Source organism: Mustela lutreola, chromosome 8 (assembly GCF_030435805.1).
Source record: "Mustela lutreola isolate mMusLut2 chromosome 8, mMusLut2.pri, whole genome shotgun sequence".
Classification (NCBI taxonomy): Eukaryota; Metazoa; Chordata; class Mammalia; order Carnivora; family Mustelidae; genus Mustela; species Mustela lutreola.
In genome coordinates this window covers 12,285,803-12,304,541 of record NC_081297.1, presented here as the reverse complement: position 1 = coordinate 12,304,541, position 18,739 = coordinate 12,285,803, and the positions used below count along the sequence as shown (strand labels likewise).

The window sequence follows — 18,739 nt, the reverse complement described above, 5'->3', positions numbered from 1 at the left end:
TTCTTTTTTAGTACATACATTCAGTGCTATAAATGTTCATGTGAGTGCTGCTACTGCAGGATTCCAGAAATTCTTATGTGTTATATGTTCACTTCCATTCAGTTCAGAATATTTTCTAATTTCTTTTTTCTTTACTTCTTTGACCCAGGGGTTATTTAAAATTTTATTTATTTGAGAGAGAGAGAGAGAAAGAGAGAGCATGAGCTGGGAGGGGGGAAGAAGACTCCCCTCTAAGCAGGGAGCCCAGTGTGGGGCTTGATCCCAGGACCCTGAGATCATGACCTGAGCCGAAGGAAGACATTTAACTGACTGAACCACCCAGGTGCCCTGACCCAGGTTTTATTTAGATGTGTGTTAATTAGTTTTCAAATATTTGAGTATTCTCCAGAGATATTTTTATTCTTGATTTCTAATTTGATTTCTTTGTGGTCATAAAACACACTCTTATGACTTCAGTTCTTTTGACTTACTTCTCCTATTATAATTTATTTTATGATCCAGAATATCGTCTCTTTCGGTAAGTGTTCCATGGATGCTTGAGAAGAACAGTTGTGTTCAAGTCTACTATGTCCTTGCTGATTTTCTGCCTACTGAAATCTCAGACTATAATTGTGAATTTGCTTGTTCCTCTGAAGTTCTGTCAATTTTACTTTATGTATTTTGAACCTGTTAATAAATGCATAAACATTTAGGTTTATTATGCTTCCTTTAGTTGACTGTTTTATCATTATTAAATGAACTTATTTACTGCTGCTAATGTTTTTTTGTTTTGAAATCTATTTTGTGTGGTATTAATGTAACCGCTCAGGCTCAGCTTTCTTTTGCCCAGTGTTAGTGTGGTCTGTCATGTTTCTGGCCTCTTAACACATTTGTAGTTTTTACATTTAAAATGCATTTTTTTAATAGCTGGAAGATAGCTGGGTCTTCCTTTTTTATCCATTTTGATGTCTGCCATTTCCTTGAGGCTTTTAGACCATTTTCATTTAATGTGATTATTGATGTAGTCGATTTGAATCTGTCATCATGTTGTTTGACTTCAATTTGTCCTTTCCGATCTTCATTGCATTCTCTTCTTTTCTGATTTCTTTCAGATTGAGCAAGTAATTTTTATGAGTTAGTTTTATTTATGTGTGTGTGGGTATGTGTATGTATGTATTTTTCTTACTAGCTGTAACTCTGTAGTTTTGCTATTTTGGTGATTAGAGCCTAAAGTATATGACCTAAGCATCATAGTCCTCCATCTAGTAATGTTATAACAGATCATATGTCGTTTAAGAAATTATAAAGGTTTACTTCCTTTTCTTCACTCCTAGCCAGATCCTTCTGAATCTGTGGGTTTGTAGTTTTCATTAAGTTTAGAAAGGTTTTGGCCATGTTTTCTTTTCTTTTTTAAAAAAATATTGTATTCATTTATTTGAGAGAGAGAAGGAGAAAGAGGGAGAGTGCACGAGCCAGGGAGGAGTGGCAGAAGGAGGGGGAGAATCAGACTCCCCTCTAATCAGGGAGTCTAACACCGGGCTTGATCCTAGGACCCTGAGATCATGAGATCATGACCTGAGCTGAAGGTGGACACCCACTGACGAATCCACTCAGATGCCTCCATCGTTTTTTCTTCAAATATTTTTTTCTTGTTCCTTTCCTCTACCTCTTTGGGAAACTGTATATTAGTTACTTGAAGTTTTCTCAGTTTTCCTATGTCAAATTTCAGTCTTTTATTTTGAGCTGTCTAATATGTGTTTATTCCAATCCAGTGTGTTTTTCATGTCTGACATAATTTACATCTCTGTAAGTGCTATTTGGTTTTTCAAAAATTAGCTTCTACGCCTCCACTTACCTTTTTATGCTTTATTTGGAGTTCTACCTCAGTTAATGACAAACAGTTCGATCCTTTCCCATCCTGCTCTTATGAATTGTTAGGTGAATCCAGAGTAGTGTTCAGCCTAGAGCTCATAATTCCCCACTGCTGAGGCATGACCTACTTAACTCTATTAATTGTGCTGCGGGTTATGAGTTTTTCCAGCATGGCTAATGGGGATAGATACTGCCCCTGGTGCCATGTGAGCTCCAGGAATGGTTTCCTCTGCTCTTTCTAGATGGATCTTTCCCCCAGTGGCAGGAGATTTCCTTACGGCCATGCATTGGTTATTACTCTTCTGATCTCTAGGGTTCTTTCTTGGTTTGGTTTCTCCTCACCAGGGGCTTTGACCTCTGATCTCATCTGTCTTGGTTTCACCAGACTCAGTTTCATCACCTCAACTCAGGGAGTCTGGTGGAGTCTATCGGTTTTTTCTCCTATGTCATGGCCTGGAAATTGTCCCAAGGCAGTGAGCTCAGGTATGTGTTAGGCTAACTTCCTGTGTTTTCAGGGATCATTGTCCTTCATTGCCTGAATTCCTTTTCCTTGAAAATGATTTTAAAGTGTATTTTACCTGTTTTTGTTTGGCTTTTTTCAGGTAGGAAGATAAATCAGTACCTGTTACTCCAACTTGGCCAGAAGCAGATTGCAATAGAACTTTGGCACATGCTGTAGACTGTCTTTAATGCTTTCCTTCCTCATTGCTCACATGCTTCCTGCTCCTCCTTCATTTCTCAGAATAGTTCCTCAGGGAAATCTTCCCTTCTTACTATAGATCAAGTTATGTTATGTGATCATAGAACTCTTTTATTAGAGGAACTATCTGAATTTATAATTGTGTTCTCCTTCCCTAGACTTTAAGCTAAATAAAAGCCAGAGATCTGCAGAGCTTAGTGTAATATGTTTTGCTTTTTAAAAAAATTTTATTTATTTAAGAGACAGAGTGCATAAACAGGGGGAGGGGCAGGGACAGTGGGAGAAGCAGACTCTCCACTGAGTAGGGAGCCCAATGTAGAGCTTGATCCCAGGACCCTGGGATCATGACCTGAGTTGAAGGCAGATGCTTAACCAACTGAGACACCCAGGCATCCCAGTACTATATTTGATATTGAAATCATTCAATATATATTTGTTTAATGTATGAATGAGTGAATGTGAAAGCATACAGTCTTTTATATGCAAAAAGTACTCATATGTTTTATTTATTTTTCTTTTTTTATATTTAATTAATTTATTTGAGAACAAACATGACTGGGGGTGTGGGAAAGAACAGAGCAGGAGGGAGAAAGGGTGGATAGAATCTCAAGCAGACTCTGTGCTGAGTGGAGCCCAATGCAGGGCTCGATACGACGACTCTGGGATTATGTATGAGACCTGAGCTGAAACCAAGAGTCAGATGCTTAGCCAGCTGAGCCACCCAGGTGCCCTATATATTTTATTTGTTTTTGTTTTTTCTCTGATGTAGATTTTGCCAGTTTATTGAAAACCCAGAATGCGGTTCTTTCAAATGAAAGACAAATAGAACGTAAAAAAGATCAATGTGAACAACTTAAAAGAAAAAATAAAGAAATGGAAAATATGGCTAAGGGACTACAAAAGAATCTATCAAAAACAAAAGAAATAATATCTAAGTTGGAGCTTCAAAAAATAAAATGGGAGGATGAACTCTGCAGTTTGAGGTATGATATCTTGGTTTTAAGGAAATACTTGTACTATTTACCTTGTGTGTGTGTGTGTGTGTGTGTTTTTAATAGGCTCCACACCCAATATATTTAGGGCTTGAAGTCAAGAGTGATATCAAGAGTCACATGCTCTACCAGTTGAGCCAATGAGGCACGCCTTGTATTATTTGCTTTTATCTAGAGATGCATAGATGTTTTGAAATTGCTAACTTACCTTGGATTTTATAGGGAAGAAAACTTCTTTAGTACTGTGAAGTATGAGATTCTTCAAAATAATATAGCAAGTTCTTAACAGTGAATACTTTTAATAATTTAATGAATATTCCAAAACATAATTTTAATGACCATATAGAAATCCACCATGTGGAAACCTCATTATTTACCAAATTGAATTTTGGGTTTTTTACCCCCATTTTTCTATACTTTAATTAATGCTGTAAGGAATGTTTTTTATATAAATCTGTTTCTACATTTCTGGTTACTCAGAATAAATTCTTCAATGTAGTGTTGTTAAAGTATAAAAATTTTTAAAGAACATCTTTGATCCTATTTTTAAATTGTTCTCAGGAAATTTTATATTAATTTATATGCCCATCAACAGAGTAGAAAATGGCCATTTTTCTCAAGACAGAAAAAATTTTAAGAACTAGTTTTAAACATATGCGTGATTAAAAGGTGAAATAGAAAATGATTACTGCTAAATTTTTCAGCATCTCTCTTATATGTTGATGAAATTAATTCAAAAGTCTATGCTGCAAGCACATATCACTCTTTATTATTTACTTAATATAGACCCTGTGTTATAAAAAGAGTTTTCAAATGATTTATTAAATGGATAATAGGGGAAACCAATAATACATTATATGTTATGCTGAGTGAAATAAGTCAAGCAGAGAGAGTCAGTTATCATATGGTTTCACTTATTTGTGGAGCATAACAAATAGCATGGAGGACATGGGGAGATAGAGAGGAGAAGGGAGTTGGGGGAAATTGGAAGGGGAGGTGAACCATGGGAGACTATGGACTCTGAAAAACAATCTGAGGGTTTGGAAGGGGCGGGGGGTGGGAGGTCGGGGTACCTGGTGGTGGATATTATAGAGGGCACAGATTGCATGGAGCACTGGGTGTGGTGCAAAAATAATGAATACTGTTATGCTGAAAATAAATAAAAAATAAATTTAAAAAAGAAAAAAAATGTATAAATGTGTAATTTGAGTGTCACCTGTGATGAGAATTGGCAAGCTGTATATTTGAGTATTCTGTTATCTAAAACTGAAAATTTGCTATAGACTATTTTCTCAAAAATAATCCATATGTTTATGTTATAGAGCTACAGTCCAAATTTGCATGTATAATCTTCAACAGAAGGCTTTTCACATACATTTTTAAATTAATTTGTTTTTTAAAATTTTTTATATTTTTAATTTATTTTTTATTTATTTTCAGCATAACAGTATTCATTATTTTTGCACCACACCCAGTGCTCCATGCAATCCATGCCCTCGATAATACCCACCACCTGCTACACTGACCTCCCATACCCCACCACTTCAAACCCCTCAGATTGTTTTTCAGAGTCCATAGACTCTCGTGATGCACCTCCCCTTCCAATTTACCCCAAGTCCCTTCTTCTCTCTAACACCCCTTGTCCTCCATGCTATTTGTTATGCTCCACAAATAAGTGAAACCATATGATAATTGACTCTCTCTGCTTGACTTATTTCACTCAGCATAATCTCTTCCAGTCCCGCCCATGTTGCTACAAAAGTTGGGTATTCATCCTTTCTGATGGAGGCATAATACTCCATAGTGTATATGGACCACGTCTTCCTTATCCATTCCTCCGTTGAAGGGCATCTTGATTCTTTCCACAGTTTGGCGACCGTGGCCATTGCTGCTATAAACACTGGGGTACAGATGGCCCTTCTTTTCACGACATCTGTATTTTTGGGGTTAATACCCAGTAGTACAGTTGCAGGGTCATAGGGAAGTTGTATTTTTAATTTCTTGAGGAATCTCTACACTGTTCTCCAAAGTGGCTGCACTAACTTGCATTCCCACCAACAGTGGAAGAGAGTTCCCCTTTCTCCACATCCCCTCCAACACATGTTGTTTCCTGTCTTGCTAATTTTGGCCATTCTAGCTGGTGTAAGGTGGTATCTCAATGTGCTTTTAATTTGAATCTCCCTGTTGGCTAGTGATGATGAACATTTTTCCATGTGTCTGATAGCCTTTTGTTTGTCTTCATTGGAGAAGTGTCTGTTCATATCTTCTGCCCATTTTTTGTTATGATTGTCTCTTTTGTGTGTGTTGAGTATGAGGAGTTCTTTATAGATCCTGGATATCAACCTTTTGTGTGTACTGTCATTTGCAAATATCTTCTCCCATTCTGTGGGTTGCCTCTTTGTTTTCATGACTGTTTCCTTTGCTGTGCAGAAGCTTTTGATTTTGATGAAGTCCCAAAATTTCATTTTCACGTTTGTTTCCTTTGCCTTTGGAGACATATCTTGAAAGAATTTGCTGTGGCTTATATCGAAGAGATTACATAGTTGCCTTTGGAGACATATCTTGAAAGAATTTGCTGTGGCTTATATTGAAGAGATTACTGCCTATGTTCTCCTCTAGTATTATGATGGAGTCCTGTCTCACATTGAGGTCTTTTATCCATGTAGAAGAATGAAACTCGACCATCCTCTTACACAATACACAAAGATAAACTCAAAATGGATAAAAGACCTCCATGCGAGACAGGAACTTCTCTTTTTAAATATTAACTAAATTATCTTTTCTAATGGAGGAGTAATTACGAGTATGTGGAAAAAACAATAATTTTCCATTCTTTCTTGAATAATATCAAAATTCCTTTCCCTAATGTATCTTCCAGAGATGTCTCCCAGAGATACTAGTACTAAGCAGCATAATGCTTTTTCATTGCTTCTTTTCAACTATATATATCTTTTGGAAGAGTTTGAAGTGAGAAATTACAAACATGAGCCTTAGAAAGGAAAATAATTGAGAACATAGAAATTTCATTTGGATAATAAACCAGCATATGTGGCACCAGATCATAACATGAGCTTTTTATTGTTTACAAAACAAATTTTAAAATAAGTACATTTATTTGCAGATTTACTCTAAAACAAGAAAAACAAAAAAGAATAAATGCTGAAAGCTTATATGGAAAGATTCAGGAGGAACTAACAAAAAGAGAAGAGCAGTATAAGAAAGAAGTTGAAATGAAACAAGAACTTGAATTTAATCTTAGAGCACTAGATATGGAATTGAGGACTCTAAGAAATCATGTCAATCAGGTAAGTCTTTGATAAAAATTGCATATTTCCATCACTATTATTTATAATATCCCTTTGATTTAATGTGTATTACTTAGGTATAAAATAGATAAAAAATTTAGTTTTATATTAATAGGAACTATGATATTTATAGCTAAAATCATTAATTTATTGGAATTCTTGGCTTCTCATATAAACCCTATGTGTATTTTCTGAATGAAGGGATGGAGGGTAAATTGAAATAAATATGCATGTTGGCTATTTTTTAAAAAATATTTCATTTATTTTTAGAGAGAGAGAGCATGAGTAGGGGATGTGTAGAGGGGGTGGGAAAAGGAGGGATAAGAATCTCAAGCAGACTCTGAGTGCAGAGCCTGACTCAGGGTTGGATCTTAAAACCTTGAGATCATGACCCGAGCTGAAACCAAAAATAGGACACTTAACCAACTGAGCTACCCAGGCACCCCAGTTTTGGATCTTTTATATTAAAATATAGGCTAAATCACCTTGAGACTATGATGGAATTAGTTAAGTGTTTTGTAAAGAAATTTTATTTCACATACTATATCTACCTGTATATCTATGACAAATTTAGCTGTCATTTTTATTAAAATTTGTGTTATTCATATAGGATAAAAATCCTTGTATTTAAAAAGGCTACTTCTTTTGAACATTTTTTTAAGTTCTCTTAAACTTTTACTTTGTTAATATATATTTATAAAATATAAAATTAAAAAATATATATTATATATAAAATATAGTATATATATGTTTATATATGTATATATGTATATATGTATATATATGTGTTTGTATATATATATTTTCTCCATGTATATATGTATATATATTTTAAAAGCCAACACTGCAAACATAGAGGATTTTTAAAGCATGCATATTTTGAAATTGAGATTCAATTAAGTGGATTAACTTGACAGCTCCAGATTTCCCAAGTGAACTGAATAAAAAGTACAGTATCTCAGTACTTTTTATACATATATACAAGTATATATTTATAAGTATAAATATATGTATATATGTATATACATATATACTTTAATATATGTATACATTTATGCAAACTATACATAGTACCTTTATATACATTTTAGGTTGGCTCGATTTTATTCTTATTTATATAAATTTGAATTTTTAGTCTGAAATCGTGTATCCTTATGACCTTTTAATCCTTTGAAGGCCCTTCCTTTTCATTAAATCATAATTTGGGGCAATTGTGATGAGCTTTAGCAAAACTATATTTGATTTAATCTTCCCACTGCTATTTATAATTTTTTAAGCAATTTTACAAAAAATTTTCTCATTTCAAATCTCAGTTACTATCATTTGGGCCTAAGTTTATCCAACAGAAAGAGAATTGTATCTCTGTAATTTATTAATTGGGCATTGGATCTCCATTTTCAGATTAATGAGGGGTGGCAGAATTCTTGTGTAGCAGGAATGGAGGTCAGAGAGAGAGGTGAAAGCCAGGTCATCTAGGGTCTTGAAGGCCATTAGAATGACTTCACTTATGTTCTGAGATAGTTATCTATTAAAAGGATTTGAGCAGAGGATTGAACATGTGAGGAACTCTGACATTAATTGAAGCCTCTAATAAAAAAGAAGGAAAACATTTCATACTGTAGAATTTACCAATGCTAGTCCCACCTATATACCCATTTCTTTTTGAGACTTCAGTCGATTGGGAAGCTTTGGGAAAATTCACCTACAAGGAAAGGATAGTGGGGCTGAATTAATTAACTAAGTAACATAATACTGACTAGGCAGATAACATCTTTTTGTGTATTTAACCAAATTCATTAAACAGCCATAATGTGTACATGTTAGGAAAAGGAGATGAATCGATGTTTGTAGTGAAATTTTCCAGGTACATAGGTTAAAGTTATATATTGTTAACATATCTTAATAGTAAGATGATTTATAAAACCAGTAACAGAAATGTCTTATTAGGTTTCTATGAGACAACTTCAAGAAGAACTGGCCAATACCCTAAAAACACTGTCTATGTCAGAGGCTTCACTGGAGGTGAAATCACGTTGTTGTACGAATTTAGAAGATGAGGTAAAAGACTTAAAGGAAAAACTGGCTCAGAGTAAGAATCAGGTATGTATGAAATGTAACATGTCAAGTTAATCTGTAGTTGGTTAAATAATATGAAGTGTTTTAGGATGCTTATTTCCATGGACCACTTCCTTCTCTTTTTCATTATAATTAATTTAGTATAATTTTAGTATCTTCACAATATACTTATTTCTTAAACTTTGACTTTCATTCTGTTACTTGTTTTATACATTTTTTTCTTATGGTAGTTACCCTTAGGAAAGTTAAATCTTATACATTATTCTTCACAGAAATTGGGACTTTTTTTCCTACTAAATAATAATTTTTAAAGACTTATTTATTCATTTATGGTGGGGGTGGTTGGAGAGACATAGGGAGATGGAGAGAATTTCAAGCAGACCCCTGCCCAGCAGAGAGCCCCAAGCTGGCTTGATTCCATGACCCATAAGATCATGACCTGAGATAAAATCCTGAGTTGGATGCTTGACCAACTGAGCCACCCAGGTGTGCTAAATAATGTTTTTTTTTAATGATCTCTCTGTTACCATCATGAGCTAAGCCATGTAAAAGCAGAAGATAATGTTTAATAGAATGTTTCAGAAAATTATCTTATTTCTCATCTTCATTTTTTTGAATGGATACAGAATCTGTACTGATTTCAGGATAACTTGTGCAGAAAAGTGATTTCACAAACCAGTTGAACTTAGGCATTTCCTTCATTTTCTTTTCCTTTTCAATATATAATAAATGCACAGAAATATTTAGATCATGTATACTATATATACCCAAAAGAGAGAATTAAGAAAATTATCTTGGCCTTGCCATTGGATTTTTTTAAAGCTGTATTGAGATGGAATGCACATTCCATACAATTCACCCATTTAATATTTGTAGTTCAATGTTTGGGTATATTGTTAGAGTTGGGCAACCATTACTGCCATCAAGTAGAACATTTTAATTACCCTGAAAAGAAACCCTTAATCTTTGCCCCCAGGCTCAGGCAACAACCAGTCTACTTTCTGCCTCTATAGAGTTGCCCATTCTGAATATTTCATATATGAAGAATCACACAATGTGTGGTCCTTTGTGACTAGCTTTCTTCGCTTAATGTTTTTGGGGTTCATCTGTCTCATAGCATATATCAGTGCTTCATTCCTTATTATCAAATGGTACTCCATTATGAGAAAAAACCCTTGTTCATTCATCATTTGATGCACCTTTGGGTTGTTTCCACTTTTGGGCCATTAATAATGCTGCTGTGAACGTTCATTTAGTTATTGTCTGGACATATCTTTTTATTTTCCTGCCATCACATTTTATCCTCTCAGTTAATTGGGTTGATTTCACCATCTCTCAGTCCTTTTTTTTTTTTTTTTTTTTGCTAGCAGATGACATAAATGGCTTTTCTAACACAGAGAAGCTGGTAGAGACTTAGATAAGATGAGAAAACATAGGAATTTATCTTAAATGAAAGAACAGGATAAAGCGATGGGTCCAGAGATTGAAGTGAGACAGATGTAAATATCACGGCTGATGGAGGATTTAAAGCAGTGATCATAGGGACACTCACTGGACTTGAGAAAAGAACAACAACATCATTGAGACCCTTACAACAGAGATGTAAGAGTTAAAAAAGAATCATAGTTGAAGAGTGGAATAAATCAGTTAAGAAACACACCTAATGCAATGAACAGCAGGCTGGAAAAAACAGAGGAACAAATTAACAACTAAGAAGTCAAAGTAAGGGAAAGCAATGAAGCCAAAGAAGGGGGAGAAAGAAAAATTATGCAAAATGAGACCAGACCTAGGGAACTCAGTGACTCCATCAAATGTAATAACATTCATGTTATAGGATTCCCAGTAGAAGAAGAGAGAAAAAAGGTGTAAGAAAACTTGTTTCTAGAAATATAGCTGAAAATGTCCCTAATCTAGGGAAGGCAACAGACATCAAGATCCAGGAGACACAGAAAACTATCAAAATCAACAATAGTGGGCTAACACCAAAACCTATTGTAATTGAATTTGCAAAATATACTGATAAAGAAAACATCTTAAAAGCACGAAAGCAAGTCAGTAACTTCCAGGGGAAACCCCTTAAGGCTAGCAGGAACTTTTTCAGCAGAAACTTTGCAAGCCAGAAGAGAGTGGTATTATCTATTCAACGTGGTGAATGGGAAAAATCTGTAGGCAAGAATACTCTATCCAGCAAGCCTATTACTCAGAATAGGAGAGATAGAGTTTCCCAGATAAAAACTAAACGAGTTTGTGACTACTAAACTAGCCCCACAAGAAATATTAAAGGGGACTCTTTGAGTGGAAAGAAGAGACCAAATGTGACACTATAAAGGCAGGAAACACAAAAGTAGTAAAAATGAACATTTATATAAAAAATAAGTTTAGGAACTCAGGAAAAAATGATATAAAATGTAATACTTTACCTAAAGCATGGGGAGAAGAAGAGAAAAGAATGGGCTCAAACTTAAAGACCAGCAGCTTAATATAGACTGCTATATGCAGAAGAGGTTATATACAAATTATATATCAAAACCCACTAATAGTGGTGCCTGTGTGGCTTAGTTGGTTAAACATCTGACTTGATTTCAGCTCAGGTCATAATCTCAGGATTGTGAGATTGAATCCTGCACTGCACTCTATTCTGGCCATGGAGTCTGCTTAAGGTTCCCTTTCCCTCTCCCCACTCCACTCAAGCCCTCTCAAAAAAAACAAAACAAACAAACAAACAAAAAAAAAAACACACTGATAAACACTCAAAGAGGAGAAAGAAATCCAAATATATCACTGAAGAAAACCAGTAAAACATCGAAGACACAAAAATGATCAGAGAAAATATCCAGAAACAACCACAAAGCAAGTAGTAAAATGACAAATACATATCTATCAATAATTACTTTGGATATAAATGGGGTAAGTGCTCCAATCAAATTACATAGGATGTCAGAGTGGATTAAAAAAAAGAAGAAGAAGAAAAAACAAAACAAGACCCATGGTATAAGCCACTTGCAAGAGTTTTATTTTTATCATAAGGACACCTGCAGATTGGAAGTCAGGGGATGGAAAAAACATGTATCCTGCAAATGGATATAAAAAGAAAGCTAGAATAGTAATACTTACATTGGACAAAATAGAGTCTAAAAGAACGACTGCAGTAAGAGACAAGAGCACTATATCATAATGAAGAGGACAATCTGACAGGAAGAAGAACTATCTATTGTAAATATTTATGCACCCAACATGGGATCACCCATGTACATAAAACAATTAATGACTAACATAATTGATAATAATACAATAATACTAGGGTCCTTTAATTTTATTATATATGTTTTAAATGAAATTCATTTCTTTTATTCCCACTTGCAAAAGTATCCATGAAGACAATGTACAATTCGGATATTTTAGGAAGGAATAGAAATAATCAATAGTTGGGTACTTTAACTCACCACTTACATCAATGGACAGATCAGAAAGTCAACAAAGAAACAGTGGCTTTATATGATGCACTGGACTAGATGGACTAAGGAGATATATTCAAAATATTCCATCCTTAAACAACAGAATACACATTCTGGAACATTCTGTAGAATAGATCACATGTTAGGCAACAAAACAAGTCTTTTTTTATTAATTTAATTTTTTTTCAGTGTTCCCAAATTCTTTGTTTATGTACCACACCCAGCGCTCCATGCAATACAATGCCCTCCATAATACCCACAAAACTGGTCTTAATAAATACAAGAAGACTTAAGTCATACCATGCACCTTTTCTGATCACAATACTATTTAAATTAGAAGTCAGCCATAGGAAACAATCTGAAAGACCACAAATACATGTTGGTTAAGTAACATTCTACTAAACAATGAATGGACCAATGAGGAAATAAGAGAATAAATTTTTTAAAATACATGGAAGCATCACCACTTCCTCATATCAGGGAGATCATATGATAGTTGTCTTTCTCTGCTTGACTTATTTCGCTAAGCATGATACGCTCTAGTTCCATCCATGTTGTTGCAAATGGCAAGATTTCATTTCTTTTGATGGCTGCATAGTATTCCATTGTGTATATATACCACATCTTCTTGATAGAAGAATAAATGAAACAAGATGGGATTGGGAGGGAGACAAACCATAAGTGACTCTTAATCTCACAAAACAAACTGAGGGTTGCCGGGGGGAGGGGGTTGGGGAGAAGGGGGTGGGATTATGGACATTGGGGAGGGTATGTGATTTGGTGAGTGCTGTGAAGTGTGTAAACCTGGTGATTCACAGACCTGGGGATAAAAATATATGTATATAAAAAATATATGTTTATAAAAAAAAAAAAAAAAAAAAAGAACATAACAAAAAAAAAAAAATAAAAAAAAAATAAAATACATGGAAGCAAATTAAATTGAAAACACAATTGCCCAAACTTTTGAGATACAGTAAATATGGTTCTAAGAGGGAAGTATATAGCAATGCAGGCCTACCTCAAGAAATAAGAAAAATCTACAACAACCTAACCATAAACTAAAGAAGCTAGAAAAAGAACAACAAATGAAGCCTAAAGGCAGCAAAAGGAAGGAGATAATAAAAATTAGAGCAGTAGTAGTAGTAGGTAGCTCAGTTGGTTAAGCAGCAGACTCTTGATTTCAGCTCAGGTCACGATCTCAGAGACCTGGAATTGAACCCTGCTTTTGGCTCTGTGCTCAGCAGGGAGTCTACTCGAGGATTCTATCACTCCCTCTCCATTTGACCCTCTCCCCGCTTTCTCTCTCTCTCAAATACATTTTTTTTAAACTAGAGCAGAAGTAAACACTATAGAAACCTTAAAAAGACAAAAAATAGGAGAGATCAATGAAACCAGGAGCTGGTTCCTTGAAAAAATTAATAAAACCGATAAGGCTTTAGCCAGAGTTATCAGAAAGAAGAGAAAAAGGACCCCAATAAAATCACAGATGAGAGAGGAGAAATAACAATCAACACCACATAAATGCAAACAATTATAAAAGAATATTATGAATGACTATATGCCAATAATTTGGATGATGTAGAAGAAATGGATAAATTCCTAGAAACATATAAATTACCAGAACTGAAACAAGAATAGAAAATTTGAACAGACTGACAACCAGCAAAGAAATGGAATCATTAATCCAAAAACTATGAACAAACACAAGTCCAGGACCAGAGGCAAATTCTACTGAGCATTTTAAAGGAAGAGTTAGTACCTATTCTCAAACTATTCCAAAAAACAGAAAAGTAATCTGAGGGGTTTGAAGTGGTGGGGGGCGTAGGAGGTTGGGGTACCAGGGGGTGGGTATTATAGAGGGCACGTATTGCATGGAGCACTGGGTGTGGTGAAAAAATAATGAATACTGGTTTTCTGAAAATAAATTAATTAAAAAAAACCTTCAAAAAGTAGGTTTAGAAGGAATATACTTCAACATAATAAAGGTCATATATAAAAAATGCACGGGTAATGACATCCTAAATGGGGGAAAACGGAAAGAAAACTTCTTAGGTCTTGCTTCTAGTTATGGGCTTCTTCTCATTAGCACTGTTTGTCATTATTAAATTAATCTTAGGGGCACCTGAGTGACTAAGATGGTTAAGTGTCTGCCTTCGGCTCAGGTCATGATCTCCAGGTCCTGGGATCGAGTCCCATTTCAGGCTCCCAGCTCAGCAGGGAGTCTGCTTCTCCCTCTCCTCTGCCACTCCCCCTGTTTGTTCTCTGTCTCTCTGTATCTCTCCCAAATGAATAAATATTTTAAAATTTAAAAAAAAATTAATCTTAACCTTTTCTACTTCCCACTTAAATGGAGACCAATTTCTAATATATAAATTATGTATCTTATTAACTCTTTTTGCATTCCATTTTTATATCTGTTTGTTTTTTCTTAACAAACTCCCCAAAGTTTAGTGGCTTAAATAAATAACATTTATTTTGTTCACAAATCTACTGTTAGGAAAAGTGTGGCTAGGACAACTTGTTCTCTTCCCCTAGCTTCAGGTGGGGCAGCTGAAAGGCTTGGGGCTGGAACTGTTTAAAGATTTGTTCACTCACATCTGGTGGTGTTGATGCTGGCTATTGTCTAGGACTATAGTTGGGGCAGGCAGCCAAAACACTTACACGGGCACACCTAGACACTTTGTGGCCTGAATTTTCTTACAGGATGAGGGGCTAAATTCCAATCCAAAAAAGCTGCCTGAGCTGCAGAGCAAGGCAGAAGCTCTATTGTCTTTTGTAACCTACCCTTGGAATACACAGAGCATCACATTCACCATATTCTGTTAGGAGAAAGTCACAAAGGTAGGCCCATGGTCTTTTTTTTTTTTTTTTTTAAATGGGATGAATATTTAAAAACCTATGGACACATTTTAAAAGCAGCATGATTTAACCACTGGCCACAATTTTTTGTAATCCTCCCACATGAAAAATACACTCGCCTCCCCCCTCCCATACCTCCCACAAATCTCAGTTCTCCATTGAGTTTGGGCTATCTTAATCAGGTACAGCAGGGATAAGGTGCCTGAAGTATAGTCCCTTGAGTGCAAGTCCCCTCCATCTGAACACTTGGGAATTAAGGAAGACAGTTCTCTACCACTCAAAATGGAACACTCTGGTAACCTGTTAAGGACTCTCCCATTGAAAGAAAATGGGTGGCACACTAGTCCATAGCAGTTTTGAAACACAGCCTGCAGCATGCTGTCAGTTCTTCAGTGAGGACTTAGTCCTAACCATGGGAATGCTTCTCCATGTTGTTTGCTTTACTTTTTGAGCTCTTGGTTCTGTCCTTTTCATGAGGAATGACCTGTATTTGTAGCTGCTTTTTCAGCCTGCTTCCTCCTGGTGGGAATTCTAAGACTCAAAGGCCCATTTTTAGTTTGTACTATCTTGGTCTCTTTTAGTCCAAGCTCGCAAACAGTGTTTTTGCTACGATAATTCTCTTAGTTTTTGAGTTTTCCATGATTATGGTTTGATTTCATGCCATTAGAAAGGCCATTCTCCTGGGTCTTTTGAAATAAGCTTTCACCTCAGGTTTCCTGTGCAGCTCTCATTTGACAATGCCTTTCAAATTCTCACACTCTTAAGATCCTTAAAGAAATTTGAGGCACACCTTAAGTCCTTCTCCAGTCTTAATAAAGGGTTTATAGTTTTGGTTTCATCTATAGGCCATGTCTCCCTGGATTTGCTTTTAACTCAGAAGCCATTTCTTTATTTTAGCATTATTTGAGAATATAGCATGTGGAGAGGCTATAAATGAGGAACAGATAGATGAACCCAGTAAGTCCTGGTTCCTTCATATTGAATAGTCTTTCTTTAGCTTATCTCTCTTACCAGTTTTACTTTCATGTGGTTTGTGGCACGAGTTCCTTTTCCGTCTAGTGTCATTTTCTTCACTTGTATAGAAGCCTTTTCTGTAAGCCCCTTCAAGGGACATCAGGTTTCCACTCACAGTCTCTTGGAAGCCCTTTTGGTTTTCATTCTTACTCTTCTCTACTTCTCACTCTTACTCTTCTTTCAGGTTCCACCCACCTCCTGGTTCAAAGAAGGTTTAGTTTCAGTTTTTTGGTTTTCTTTTTTAATGGCAGCACCCCATTTTAATGTCAGTATCTGTGCCAGTTATTTATTGCCGTATAATAAACCATCTCAAAACCTAGTGGCTGAAAACAACATTTATCTTGTTTACAAATCTTTGGACAAGGCTGAGTCAGACCAACTCATTTCTTCTTCATTTGGCATCACCTGGGATGACTGGAAGCTGGGAACTAGAATCATCTAAAACCTTGTTCATGCACATGTTTGGCTGTTGAGGCTGGCTTTTGGCTAGGATGTTAGCTAGGGCAGTCTCAGCTGGAATATTTGCATGAAGACTCTCTAGGTACCCTGGGCTTTCCCACAACAGCTGGATTCTAAGGGTGAGGTTTCCTAGAAGAAGAAAGTCAGATGGAAGCTATATCACATTTTCTAACCTCACCTTAAAAATCACACCGCAGCTCTGCCATATTCTGTTCACTAGGAACCAGTTACTAAGGCCAACACATATGAAGGGGAGGGATTGTCATGGTTTATAAACCCACCATATCCACTTGTCTTTCCAGTCATATTTAAAGGAAAGGAGTTCTTCCCAACTCAGCATCACTGAAACTCCAGCAAGTTTTTTGGTTGTTTTCATTGCTTAGTATATTCTCTTATTTTGTGGGAAGTAACAAAGGATTGTAACACTATCAGGTTAAAGTATTTTTTTTTTATCCAAAAATATATGAATCATCTCACTAAATTTTTCCCTACTACTATTTTTCTTTTTTACTGAGAGATGTGATTTCTTAATCTTGTGAATCATTTCTCCTCAGACTGAAATTCAAATTAGCATAAGACATTTGTAATTCAGAAAAAGGCTTATGGCAATAGAATCAGCATTTATAGATTCATTAATTAGAGTCTTATTTTCAATGTCTTATTTTGGTAAGAATTTATTGGCTCAGACCTACATAAGTCAATATGGTATTCCTAAAACTTCTTTAAAAATTATGGAGTACATGGGCACCTGGGTGGCTCAGTTAAGTGCCTTTGGCTTGGGTCGTGATCCTGGGATGCTGGGATTGAGCCACATGCTTGGCTTCCTGATCAGTGGGGTGTCTGCTTCTCCCTCTCCCTACTCTTGTGCTCTTGCTCTCTTGCTCTCTCTCCCTCTCAAATACAGAAATAAAATTTTTAAAAATATTATGGAGTGTTAAGATGAGGGAAGGGTTAAGAGTCTTTCTACTAAGATGTGACTTACAGTTATGGAGGAAAAATCTGAAACAATCAGAAAAATAAAAGTATAAAAATTAAATACAAATGTGTGGCAAAGAGGATGACAGCAGAGATCAATTTTAGCAACTCTTAGTGGTTTGAATTTTGTTCTTCATTTTCTGAGTTATTTGAGGTTCCGCATTCCAAGACTGTACTACAATATAGATAACGTTTTGTTGAAAATGAACTTATTTTAAGATTTGAACACCTGCCTGGAGCAGTCAGTAATGTATGTGACTCTTGATCTTGGGGGTGTGAGTTCAAGCCCCATATTTGGTGCAGAGATTTAAAATCTTTGAAAAAATTTTGGGGTCTTAGTTTTGCATTAGACTCTTTTCACTTTACTTCCAAGCTGTATTATTTTATTCATGCAGGTTGATGACCTTACTGCAAAACTGGAAACTGTTTCTTCAAGAAACCAAGTTCTTATTCAGGAATTATCATCTATGAAAGAATTACAAAGGAAATGTGAAAAGCTAGAGAAGACTAAAAAGAAGTTGGAACAACAAGTAGTAAAGCTCAGAAGTTCTGTAGAAGTCAACATGTTAGAATATAGTAAAATGGAACAATATAAACGGGATTTTGAAGAAACTATAAGATTGAACGTAGCAGAAAAATTAAAAGAAGTTGATCTATTTTTAGAGGTTAATTTATTTATCTATAAAATGTTTTAATTCATTTCACTGCAAATTACATTTTGGTTATATGCAGTGTAGAGTTTTCCTCTACTTCCTTTATAGCAATTTGGTAAATTTCTGGAAGCATTTGTTCCTTCCCTTTAAAAATTTCAGTTTTCATTATTATTCACACTAGTCGATCTTTCAGAATGATTCACAGTAGAAAGTAATTTTATTTTTTAAGACCAATTAGTATAAAACAAGGCTATTGAGAGGAAAAGAAAAAACTGTGCTTTAAAATTTTTGATCATGGGGTACATGGGTGGCTCAGTCAGTTGCTTGTTTGGGCTCCATTCTGGGCATTCCTACATAAAAGAAATGGTACCATACTTGGATTATTCCTTTTTTAAATATT

At 35.3% G+C, this 18,739-nt stretch overlaps 1 protein-coding gene across 1 annotated transcript in view; it reads left to right on the top strand.

Annotated features, from left to right (window-relative positions):
* Positions 1–18,739, top strand: part of LOC131838329 (ankyrin repeat domain-containing protein 26-like) — a 45,365-nt gene that overhangs the window by 26,147 nt on the left and 479 nt on the right. The window contains exons 6-9 of the mRNA XM_059184287.1: positions 3,321–3,534; positions 6,665–6,848; positions 8,796–8,948; positions 18,082–18,351. Coding sequence (XP_059040270.1) covers positions 3,321–3,534; positions 6,665–6,848; positions 8,796–8,948; positions 18,082–18,351 — 821 coding nt within the window. The remainder of the gene's footprint in view (positions 1–3,320; positions 3,535–6,664; positions 6,849–8,795; positions 8,949–18,081; positions 18,352–18,739) is intronic.